General features: G+C 36.7%; 1 protein-coding gene across 1 annotated transcript in view; it reads right to left on the bottom strand.

Annotated features, from left to right (window-relative positions):
• EMB (embigin) overlaps positions 1 to 13297 on the bottom strand; it is a gene marked incomplete at both ends in the record, with an annotated part of 48916 nt that overhangs the window by 20748 nt on the left and 14871 nt on the right. The window contains 2 exons of the mRNA XM_079701610.1: positions 4303 to 4391; positions 4623 to 4809. Of these exons, the coding sequence (XP_079557736.1) occupies positions 4303 to 4391; positions 4623 to 4809 (276 nt within the window). The remainder of the gene's footprint in view (positions 1 to 4302; positions 4392 to 4622; positions 4810 to 13297) is intronic.

The raw sequence follows: 13297 nt of genomic DNA, 5'->3' as shown, positions 1-13297 counted from the left end.
GTTTTGTGTATATTTCTACATTTGAGATTTGTTGTGAAGAGGAATGATTGGACCAGGTGAGAATGGAGCTGTTCTTGGGTCTGCTGACAAAACACTATTGGCTTAATAGCACTTTCTAATCATACTTCATTCCAATATTCCCAGCATCTGGTGTGGTTTTATTACTAAATGAAGTATGAGAACACAGAAGCACTTGAGGGATAAAGTCCCACTTGGAAAGATCAACCCTACTTTAGGAGAGGCCTCAACTAAAGGCCTGCAGATTAAGTAGAGATTTGAGCTTGGCTAAAATAGGGATTCTCTTCTGAAGCCACAAGTTTCCTTCCAAACCTCCAATGGAGCAGAGCCACCCTTCTTGAGTTCCACATGGAGAGATACAACATGTACATATTTGGCACTGCTTTTTGATAGTGTGGCTCTGGTGCAGTACTTCTAGAGCCAGGCTAGGCTCACCTTAAACACTGCTTTGAAGGCAGACCGCAAAACTGGTTTTGTTGAGCACTAGTTAAGGGCAAGTTTCTGCTTTCCCAGCTTATGGATCTCCCAGATATCTATCCTGTTTCTCAATTTCAGCATGCTTCTTTCTGGAAATCATGCTTCAGCAGGGAAATATGTGTTGAAATATGATCAAAATATTGAAATCCACCCACAAGCTAAGAATCAAAAGTAGAAGAAAGGTAACATTTGAGGGGGGAAACATGCCAGAAGATACAATGGTCTGCAGTAAGCGTCTAAGAGGCACAGGCTTGGGAAGCATAACTGGTAGCTGAAGGGTGCTTTTCAAGAAAATCTTGGGTATTTTGAGGTTTGGGTGAGGAACACATGGGTATGCTATTAAACCATCCCAGTTAAATGTTAAGATTTGGGTACAGACAGCAGATAACTGACAGTGACTGAGGGATGCCACAGAGAAACAAAACCCACATTCTATTTTCATCTCTTCTGTTTCCTTGACTATGCCGTAAACTAATGGCCAAGATGACATTAAACACTGCTCTATTATGCTTTATATGGCTGATAACAGTGGAACATTAATTTGTTCAAACTTCTCCAGAGGTAACAGTTGGTTCTGAGCTTCTGCTAATGTTTAGAAATATTTATGAATAGGAGGACAGTGATAGAGCATTCTAATGTGTCCTTTTGACCCTTTGGAACTCTGGATAAAGTAGGACACACAAAATCTTGGGGTTGAAAGAATTCAAGTTTAAAGATGGTGAAATTGCTGATTCAGACTAGTGTCTAGGAAGATGAGGTCTAGGAACTACTCAGTGAAAGTGAAAACCCTATGGAGTTGTAAACCTTAGAGATTTATATTTGCATATTTATGGACTAGAAAACATTTGCCTGTGTCATTTTTGGCTCAAGGATGTTTAGGTGTTATCAAATTAGGAAAAAGATTCTTCCATATAGTCAAAGACAGCTAACTAGGTTTCAGCACTGGCGTTTGAAGCTTAAGTTCAAACTGATTCTATTACTATGCTCTTCCATTTGACTCCTTGGATGCTTCCCAGTGAGGACAGATGGCTGGGTCAAGGCAGGTTTCATAGCACTTGGTACTATCAGAATCTCACCATGTCTTCCAAGAAGTTCTACGTCCTATTCCTTATGCTTTACCAACTAAGTTTCTGCATCTTTTTACTAAGAGATTTTAACATTGATGGTTATTATAGAAATTTTCAGCATCTACCTCAGAATATTTGACCTACTACTAAAATACATTGCAGACCATCACCCATCTTTCTTGGTGAAAGGCAGTCAGTGACATTAGCAGTTGCAAGCTTCCAGTGTGACTTTTGCTTTCTCCCCTATACTGTCATCAACAGCCAAACACACAAAGTCAGCAGGGTTTTCCACACTGTACTAATCAGTGATGTTAAGGCCCTTTTATAATCTTATAGTAATAAATCAACCAGTTTCCATAAAGGCAGAAGGAGGGACTTTGCTGATAAATTGTTCTGAGGACTGAGGCTCATGCACTTTAGTTGACTCATGTGATCAATAGCAGAATTTTTTTCTTTTTTGGCTCAATTTTAAAGGGAGGATAAAACAGGCTTTTCATCCACGCTCAGTTGAAAAGATAATCCTCTTCTTAGGAAAAGCCAAAAGCAATCCATGTGGAGAAAGAGTAAAATAGGATATTTGTAAAAAATATATATATACCATTCTAGAAGCCTTATAAGATCTAATTAAATAATAACTATAATATGAATTGTTCTGCAGATGCCTTTAAATTGTACTCAAATGAAATGATTCCTCCAAGCAATATTCAACTTAGATAAATTAAAGAGAATTATTATTTTACCAAAGAAAATCTGGAAGGGCCCAACTTATTAATTATATAAAAATCTTTAAGATATAGTACATACTTAAAAGTTACATTGTTAAGTGGGCATTTAAAACAAATAAACTGAACTAAACTGCTTTAAGAAAACTATAAAAAGCAAAAATGTAAATATTCAGTGGCTCTTTGCATTCCTCAAGCACTTGATTTCAAACCTAGACCTTGTGTAGGTGCTTCTGACACCAGCCAGCATCAACCTAGTTACTCAAAATAGATACAGATCAAGAGGCCTTCTTTAAGACTACTTGGCATTAAATTTATTAGTACACTGAAAACTAAAATGCTTCTGTTAATCTTCACATTAGAGACTAGAATGATGACTTCCAAGTAATAATTTAAGTAATTTATCATAACAGTGCTAATAAGAAAAAATGTAATATATTCGATATTTAAACTTTGAACTAGTACATATTTCTAGAAAACAGTGCTATTTAGAAGAGGGGAAAAAGCAATTTTTAAAGTTGAATCTCCTGGAAGCACTTTGAGCCTCAAGATTTGATGAGTATTTCCTCAAGACCTGTAGGCCTTCTTTACACATTTAAAGGAGACACATAAAATGCGTACTAGGATTGTGTGTTTGTGTGTGTGCATGTGTGTCCATGTGTTTAGTATCTGTTAGTTCATTAGGATGGCAAGGCAGGGGCAAGAGAAAAAAGACTGAGGAAAGAAAAAGAAAAGGGAAGGTAAGAAAAGGAATAAGGGAAGGAAATGTATATGATATATCTATCCTTCACTAGGTTAAATTTGGCAAATGGAGGAAAGAAGGTTAAAAGAGAATGTACATGACCAAAATAATCAAAAGATGATAATAGTTTCTGCCTTTGCAGAGACCAAAGTGCATAAATACAAGGATTTATTATATTTACCCAGTAGGAATATTTATAAAACCACAGGAAGGAAATGAGTCTGAGTGCAGAGGGACTACAGGGAGGGATGAAGGAGGGGACCATCTGAAATCATGGCAACGATGAGTCAGGCCATTCTGTTATTGATGGGACTTTGGGGATAGAATTCGTATTTTGTCATAGCAGCTAGCTGGATTTCACAAATTTTAGGAAAAAGAACAATTTCTCATGTGTGCTGGTAAATTAATGTGAAGCAAAGCCCAAGATAGTTAATATGGCAACAGACTGCATTTCCCAAATACCAGCAGGGACAGTGACATTCACTTACCTATCAGAGAATATGGGTTTTTCATGAAGATAATTACCCAACTTGAACAACTAGTCTCTATTATGAGATTAAGACCTTTAAAGTTTTGGTTTAATGATGGTAAGAGTAAAATACTTTGAGTTTATTTTTTCCTGTGGGGGAGAACTGTGGATTACATTCTGGGGTTTGTCCTTACTTGATGAAATCAAAAGCAGGCAACCTCTGTGCATCTCCAAATTATTTTAAAATTTTATGGGTTCCTAAAATCCCAAGTCCTGGAGCCACGGATATGGAACACCAAAGCATATTCTCACAGTCTAGGAGTGCAATAACTCAGACACCTAGAGGAGTATTATAAAAGGTCTGAGTTTGGAGGGCTAAATAAATAAGTAAATTCAAGAGACTGCTACAAGAGAGGTACAAATAACGTGGCAGCCTGGTCTTTCAAACTAAAACCTGTGTTTTAAACTGGGGGAGGGAGCACTGGGAAGACACTGTGAAGCTCCATTTTCAAGGTCACCACTTATGACTCAATAGAAAGCACATGATTCCTTTTTTTTCAGCTGTATTTTTAGTATTGTAATAATAATTTTAAAATTTGAGGATTTATTTGTTTATTTTTTACCACAACAATTATTTTGTGAACACAACAGGATTTTAGATGATGGCATAAGATCCAAGACCTTTACATAATGGTAAAGATTTATTTCAGCACAAAAACTAGATATTTTCTTCCCAACAAATTTGAGGATTTAGAATTCTAAGAATATAATGCTAAAGTTATTACTCTACAAATTATTAGTACTGACCTTTGAAATTAAATGTGCCCCTTTGTTCCTTTTTCTCCTCAAAGAAACAAGAATAACTTCCCATTTGTTCGCTATTAACGATGGTGAACCTAAAGATAATTTAAGTTATTAATACAGGCTTAGTTCTCAAAAAACTCTCCTTAATGAAAGTGAAAGACTCAGCCATTAATCAAAATTTAAAGATGAAAAAATTTTGTAAATGTGCAAATTAGAATATTAGCATAACATTCAAGTGACAGCAAAGGAAAGAATGCTCAGTCAGGAAAATATTTAGAATTTAATTTCATCTAGCCATACAGGTTAAAATTTTGTTTACTCACATGTATTGGGTATACAGGATGCTTCCTGTTGCATTGATGAGATAATTATTCTCAAGTAGTTCATCGCCTTTTCTCCAAGTCACATTTACTGAATTCAAATCTCCAGATGTCATGAACTGGCATGTGAGTTCTATGTTAGAAGGTCTTTCTAAAGTGATATTTTTTTCGACTGGCATATTGGAATGTTCTGTTAACCACAAAAGAAAACAAACAAACAAAAAGATGTTGTAAAAGTTACATTTAGGGGAAATCCAAGATATAAAGAAGTTTAAATAATCAACAATAGGGCTATATCAGCAGTTTCCTAATGTAACATTCCTTTGAAGAATTATTCCTCTGTAACATATATTTAGTTCCCTTTATTATTTTCTTTCATAGGCACAGCTGAAGAAAAGTTTTGTTACAATAGTAATGGAATCACAAAAGCCTAACGCTGTGACCTTAATCTGCTTAAACTCACTAGCTGACAAGGATATAGGGGGAAGAGTACTGTTTAAAGAAGTGCCATGTGCTCTGACAGTGTAGAAACAGTACAACTGTAGAAACAAACAGAAACTAGTAAGGAGAGATAGGAGTGACTGTTTCAACTCCTTTCAGTAATCATGTTATTGGTAGTTACTACAAGAAAGTGTGTAATGTGGGTTTGTGTGATATACTAATTCTATCATTCCCAGTCTTCTAACTCCTTAAGAATTTGTAGGGATGGGATAAAGATACAGTCGTGAGACAGAAGAATTTAAATAAACATCTTGCAGTTCTGAATTTTCACTGCATTTGAAATATCAGTACAAAGCCATTAGGTGATATATCTATATATAAATACGTAGATATAGATATTGATATATATATCCAACTTAGAGCCAGCTTTTTAAAATTTTGAACAGTGGTAAATAAAGAAAAAAATATCAAGTAAGCACACTGCTCTTCCTATACAGTAATGTACCACTGGTAACCAAATAATAAAGGAAGATAACTTTCTCTTTATAGAATTGCAGCAAATAAATGAAGAAATCATAGAAATACAGTACAATGATGCAGGAAACCCCGGTGAATCATGAATCCAGTCATTTTGCATCAACTGCTGCAGTCATCTCAAAAACAGAATTGTGTGTCTCCTGAGGAGGAACACCCCACTACCTAAGAAGTAATCTTGTCCAAAAAAAAAAAAAAGTAAAGTGGAAGGGGGCAGAGCATGGGCTCTAGGCACTCAGGCTTCAGTAGTTGTGGCACGTGGGCTCAGTAGTTCTGGCTTGCGGGCTCTAGAGCACAGGCTCAGTAGTTGTGGCACACGGGCTTAGTTGCTCTGCAGCATGTGGGATCTTCCCAGACCAGGGCTCGAACCTGTGTCCCCTGCATTGGCAGGCGGATTCTTAACCACTGCGCCCCAGGAATGTACACCTATGTAATAAAACAATTTTAAAAAGCAAGGAAGTGACTATACAAAAATCAGAACAGTGATGGTTACTTTTAATGGGAAGGAAAGGGCTGTGTTTGGGAGAGGGCACTGCATTATATAAACACATTTCCCCATCTCACGCTCAACAGTATAGTATCATTAAAAGTAGAATGCAGAGCCAAAATGTAGAAAGAAAAAAAAATAGAACTTAAAATAGCATAACATCACTTTTAATTACATTTAAAACTTCACAAAAATGCTTCCTTAAGCAATGACTATGTGCAAAGTTTTGCCAACAGTGAAGTACAACTAGTGTGAGAAGTGCTTTGTGAGCACATGCTTGAAATAACTGCTCGTGTAATTCTAAAATTGCTGAATTGAATTTTATGCCCAAAAAGGAAAACAAAACAAAACAAAAACCCTAGCTATGGGAAGACCTTAACAAAATACAATTATACAGGGAAAAAAAAATTGAGTCAGTAAAACTGAAGGGATTTATACATTTCAGCATATGTACATGCAGAAATTATACTAGGTACTAGTAATAGGAGAAAATGTTTCAAGATCTGCTGTATTTGGTTCTGAGCTTCTGTTTTCTATAAATTTTCCTCACTTCATCTTTAACTCTATGATAGCCTTAAAACTTAGTCCTGTCTGTCAAAGAAATTTACTTCGTTAGCCAATTTCTTAAGAGTTTTCTACACACAGTCTCTGTTCTCACCCATGTTCTCATTTCAGTACAGCATATTCTAGTATCTTACCACATTACAGAAAGTGCTTTCTCTTGGGTTAAAGATGGCCTATTTAACGTGATGACCTCTTTTCAGAGCTCTTGTTTTGTTTGATGTCTCTGAAATATCAGATGTTGCCAGAGACTACCTACTCCTAGAAATTCCCTTTATTTTGCTTCTATTTCATGATCCTAACATTCTGCTAGCCACACACCAATTCTTCCAACTACCCCTAAATGTTGGTCTCCCTTGGGACTTTGCTCTCTGGTCTCTTTACTTTTCTGTTTGACACTCCCATGTTGGATTCAACTATTATTTCTAATATCCTTTATTTGTAAAACTCTTGGCTCCATTCAAGACTTCCTTCTTGATCCCCAGGCCCATAGCTCCAGTTGCCTACTGAGCATCTAAACCTAGATATCCCAAAGGTTCTTCAAACTCAAAATATCCAAGGGAGATGCATTAGCCTTCTCTTCTCCTGACCCCTAAGATTAAATCACATCCAGTAGAATTCAGTCGATTCTTACCTCTGAAATGTCAATCAGATTTGCTCAGTTGTCTCCAACTCTTCTTACTGTAGGGCTTTGATGGGGTTGAGAACATGCTACCCCCAAAATATGGCACCTTGGTATACTAAATGTCTTAAGCTGAAGGAGTTTGTGAAAATAGCAGAAGCAGAAAGGTCACTCTGACATTCCCCCTGCGCTTCTCCCCTGAAACAGGTCATAAAACCTTCATGGGAGAGGTGCCTTCCCTATATCTGGGGGAAAGGAGCATCCTTATCTCCACAGACAAAAGGGACACATAGAAGAATTCTAACAAATAGGATTTGCTAAATTTCCCCCAGTTTATTACACTTATCTCATACTCTCTGATCTATCATATTCTCCCACGACTCTCCACTCTTCATCAAGCCTAGCATAAAAATACTCAGATTTAACTGTTTCTTTGGGTCCTCCTCTCCTTATGAAGGATGCTGTGTCACATAAAACTTAAATTAATTTGTATGCTTTAATCCTGTTAAACTATGTTTGTCAGTTTAATTTTCAGACCCAGTTAGGGACCCTAAGAGGGTCAAGGAAAACTTTTTCCTCCCCTACACCTTCATTACCTTTCACCAGGATGAGAAAAATGACTTCCTAACTTCTCTTGGCTACAGTTTCTCCTCCTCTACATGTTTTTTTTTAACACACCAAAGTTGTCCTTCTAAAGTAAAACTCAGATTATTATTCTACTCTGATTAGATACCTTTCATTTGCCAATAAAAAGTATACTTTTTTTTGTTTTTAATTCGTGGTAGTAACACGAGACCTACCCTCTTATCTGTAGGCACAATGTTGTACAGTAGATCTCTAGAACTTATTCACCTTGCTTAACTGAAACTTAGACATTTGACTAATACCTCCCCATTCCCCACCCCTCCCCAACCCCTGGCAACCACCACTCTATTCTTTGTTTCTGTGAATTTGACTGTTTTAGATACATCATGTCACAATAGCCAAGATGTGGAAACAACCCAAACGTCAGTGGATGAATGGACAAAAACAATGTGGTATATACAAACAATGGAACATCCCTCATCCTTTAAAAAGGAGGAAATTCATTTGGCAATATGCCACAACATGGATGAACCCCAAGGACACCAGGCCCAATGAAATAAGGCAGCCAGAGAAGGACAAACACTGCACGATTCCATGCATATGGAGGGGTCTGCATTTTTGCAGTCTCTGCTCATAGTAGTTAACAGCCTTTTTTTGGTACTGCATGGCTTCTTTGAAGACTGAACTGGTTTGGTTTATCTCCCTGCCTCGTGTATGAAAGGAAAGCTTAGCTTATAAAGAAAGAAGAGGCCTCAGGAGGTCAAAATGCCTAGGACACGTGGTAGATGGACCATCATTCAACTCTACAAAAGACTCTTTCACATCTGGCAAAACTCTGCTTCAGGAATAAAATCTTTGTAGACGTCTGTGAGTCTCCTCCCTAGGTCTGAGCTGAGCTGATTCCTGCTGGATGCTGCTCAACCCAAGTCTAACTCGTGCAGGGTTCCCCTGCTCAGAACGAGGAGGCCCAGACCTCGTTCCAGGGCATGGAGCTGTAAGAGGCTCCAGCGGTCAGAGCACCCAGAAAAGGCTGTTTGACTCTGGCATTATTTCTTTGGCACCTCGTGAGGCTGATGACAAACTTTCCTGGGGAGAACTGGCAGGGAGATGTAGCTGCATTATCACCCCTAGCAGGAAACAGTATAGAGATATTTACATTCCAGAAGGTGATTCCAGGGCACCGTGCTTTTCTTGGTGATGTGGTTCACTGGAGCCTCCTAAGTTAGAATATGAATTATTCCCCCATTTCACAAGAAAGCAGCCCAATGTCAGGGGCTCTGTGCCTGAGGTTACTTACAGGGCAAAACAAAGTATATTTATATTGGACATCTCAGTTTCCCCATTTATAAAATGGGGCAATACATATTTCGTAAGATAGTAGAAAGGATTAAATGAACTATCATAAGAAAAGTATTAGCAATATAGTAATTGCTGAATAATTACACACTTCCTCCCTCTCACAATTTATCTCATTTGGGTAGTATAACAAAAGTTATCATGTATGTTGCTAAAAGTTATACATTGATTATATCATTTAATCTTCACAGCAGTTCTACGGGGTAAGTACCATTATTCTCATCACTATTTCATAGATGAGAAAATTGAGGCAAAGAGAGGTCGACTATCTTGCCCAAAATCATGCATCAAGATAATGACAGCAGAGAATCTCAAATTTAGGTGTGACTGAGTCCAGATTCTCACAACCAACTCTCAAAGATATGAAACGCTCATGACAGTGAAATTAACTTCTTCATCACTTTCAAACTACTGAACCAAGATTTTAAATGAAAGAAAACATTAAAAGAAGATGAAACAAATTTATAATTTAGCAATGTGATGACAGATGATGTGATCAACGTTTTTTTAATTTAATTTTTTTTTCTCTTCCAGTTTAATTGAGATATAATTGACATACAGCACTATATAAGTTTAAGGTGTACAGAATAATGTTGTGATTTACATACCTTATGAAATGATTACCACAGTAAGTTTAGGGACCATCCATCACTTCATAGAGATACAAAATAAATGAAAAAGAAAAAATATTTTTTCCTTGATCAACATATTTTAAACATTCATACTTTCAACTAAATGCTTCTATTAAAACTGCAATGTAACTTTTCTTCTTGCCAAGCCATCCTCCAAGCCCTAATTGTTATCTCACTGTTTTTTATACTTTGCTGGTGCTTCTGCAGCCTGATTTCCTTCCTGTCAGGAAATCACAAGCATCAAAAATACGTAGAAAGTTTTATCCCTAATACTAAAATATTTTTTGGTTAGCCAGAAAACTAATGTGTCCCTTTAACTCAATGGACAATGTTTCAACTTCCCCAAAACTCCACAACTGCAATGCATTTCTGCTGTTTTAGAGTGTTAAAAAACATCCATGACATCTACATTTCCAAGACCATACCCATTTGCTCGGTTTCTGAACTATACTTTTAAAAAGAATGTTCTTTAAATCATACAGTAATTTACCTCTGTCTAAATACTCTCTTAAAACTTTAAGGGTAAGCTGGGACAAAGAGAGTGGCATGGACATATATACACTACCAAATGTAAAATAGATAGCTAGTGGGAAGCAGCCGAATAGCACAGGGAGATCAGCTTGGTACTTTGTGACCCCCTAGAGGGGTGGGATAGGGAGGGTGGGAGGGAGGGAGATGCAAGGGGGAAGAGATATGGGGATATATGTATATGTATAACTGATTCACTTTGTTATAAAGCAGAAACTAACACAGCATCGTAAAGCAGTTATACTCCAATAAAGATGTTAAAAAAAAAAAGTATATGGACCTTTCTTAACATCAAAAACACAAACAGGGGCTTCCCTGGTGGTGCAGTGGTTGAGAATCTGCCTGCTAATGCAGGGGACACAGGTTCGAGCCCTGGTCGGTGAGGATCCCACATGCCGCGGAGCAACTAGGCCCGTGAGCCATAACTACGGAGCCTGTGCGTCTGGAGCCTGTGCTCGGCAACAAGAGAGGCCGCGATAGTGAGAGGCCCACACACCGCGATGAAGAGTGGCCCCTGCTTGCCACAACTAGAGAAAGCCCTCGCACAGAAACGAAGACCCAACACAGCAAAAATAAATTAATTAATAAACTCCTACCCCCAACATCTTCTAAAAAAAAAAAAGAAAAAACACAAACAACCTGATTAAAAAATGGGCAGAGGACCTGAACAGACATTCTTCCAAAGAGACATACAGATGGCCAAAAAGCATGTGAAAAGATGCTCAACATCAGGGAAATGCAAATCAAAAGCACAATGAGATAGCACCTCACACCTGTCACAATGGCTATTGCCACAAAGACAATAAATAGCAAGTACTGTGAGGATGTGGAGAAAAGGGAACCCTTGTGCACTGTTGGTGGGAATGTGAATTGGTGCACCCCTTACAGAAAACACTATGGAAGTTTCTCAAAAAATTATATATAGAATTACCATACGATCCAGCAATTCCACTCCCGGGTATCTATCCGAAGAAAACAAAAACACTAATTCAAAAACATATATGCACCCCTGTGTCCACTGCAGCATTATTTACAATTGCCAAGATATGGAAGTAACATAAGTGCCCATTAATAGATGAATGGATAAAGAAGATGTGGTGTATACACATACATACACACACACACACACACACACACACACACACACACACACACACACACAATGGAATATTACTCAGCCATAAAAAAAGAATGAAATCTTGCCATTTACAAGAACATGAATGGCCTAGAGGGTATTATGCAAACTGAAATAAGTCAGACAGAGAAAGATAATTACTGTATGATTTCACTTATATGTGGAATCTAAAAAACAAATGAACAAACATAAGCAAACAGAAACAGAGTCACAGATACAGAGAACAAACAGGTGGCTGCCAGAAGGGAGGTGAGTATAGGGTTGAGAGAAATAGGTGAGGGAGATTAGGAGGTATAAACTTCTAGTTACAAAATGAATAAGTCACAAATATGAAATGTACAGCGTTGGGAATATAGCCAATAATAATGTAACATATTTGTCTGGTGACAGATGGTATAGATTTAACTATACTTATACTGGTGATCATTTTGAAATATATAGCAATATCTAATCACTATAATGTGCCCCAGGAACTAACATAGTGTTGTGGACTCAATTATACTTCAAAAACAAACAAACTCATAGAAAGAGAGATCAGATCTGTGGTTACCAGAGGCAGGGGTGAGGGGAAGGGAAACTGGATGGTGGCCAAAAGGTACAAACTTCCAGTTACAAGATAAATAAGTACTAGGGATGTAATGTACAATATGATAAATATGATTAACACCTGCTGTATGTTATGTTAATACTGTATTGAACACTGGAAATATGCTAAGACAGTAGATTTCAAGTGCTTTCTTCACATACAAAAAATGATAACTGTGAGAAGATATGTTAATTAGTTTGCTTGACTGTAGTAATATATATATATCCATATAGTCATGTTGTACATCTTAATTATATACAATGATTAAAAATTATATATATATGGAAAATTTTAACTATAATAGATACCCTAAGTCAAATGAGATCTAGATCATCACAGGTGACAATAGAGTATCATAAAAATACTAATTCTCCCCCAAATTAATCTATAGATTCAGTGAAAAATCAGTCAGAAAGTATTTTTTATGGAACTTGCTTATAAACAAAAAACCCACATGAAAGGGTAAAAGTCCAGGAAATAGGAAAAGTTACCTTTAAAAAGAAGAAAAGTATAAAGTATAATGTTTCAAAAATTAATATTAATTTGTTAGTGCTGCTAGAAAACACCTAGAAAATTAATGGAATAAATAAGCAGAATTTTTCAGAAGCAAGTTGGAAACTATTAGTGGATCAGGAAATAAATTTAGTAGTTACCACCAGATTTGTTTTTTAATGGGTTGTAAGAAAAGAGAAATTATCAAAGTGTAACACATCTATTAGGTGTGGGTGTTGCTTGACGTGTGGGTGCATGCATGGTAGTGCATCAGTTTACAAGGTAAGTTGTTCCTTACTTTGTGTAGCACTATAAAAAGTTTGAAAAACATTGAAACAGTAGAGAGACAGAATAGCATATGGGAATTTGGAATATGATTAGTGTGCTATTTCACAGCAGTAGGAAAAAGAACTGTTCAGTAAAGGATGTTGGGACATTAGCTATCTATGTAAAATAGTAATAAAGTTAGTGCTCTATCGCACACAATACGTAAAACCATATTTTAAATGGTTTAAAAACTGAAGGTTAAAAAATCCTATTAAGAACTCCTATGACAATATTAGGAGAAATGTGTAAATGAAATTTCTACACAATAAAAAACACCATGTAAAATTTTAAAGACAAGAAAGAACATTTGCAACTTTTATAAAAAGTACAGATTAGTACTCAAAATGTATAGCTGTCTCACTTACATAAATTGAAGAATTTATAAGCCCAAT

Source organism: Hyperoodon ampullatus, assembly GCF_949752795.1.
Source record: "Hyperoodon ampullatus genome assembly, chromosome: 4".
Classification (NCBI taxonomy): Eukaryota; Metazoa; Chordata; class Mammalia; order Artiodactyla; family Ziphiidae; genus Hyperoodon; species Hyperoodon ampullatus.
This window is presented reverse-complemented; position numbering and strand designations above follow the sequence as displayed.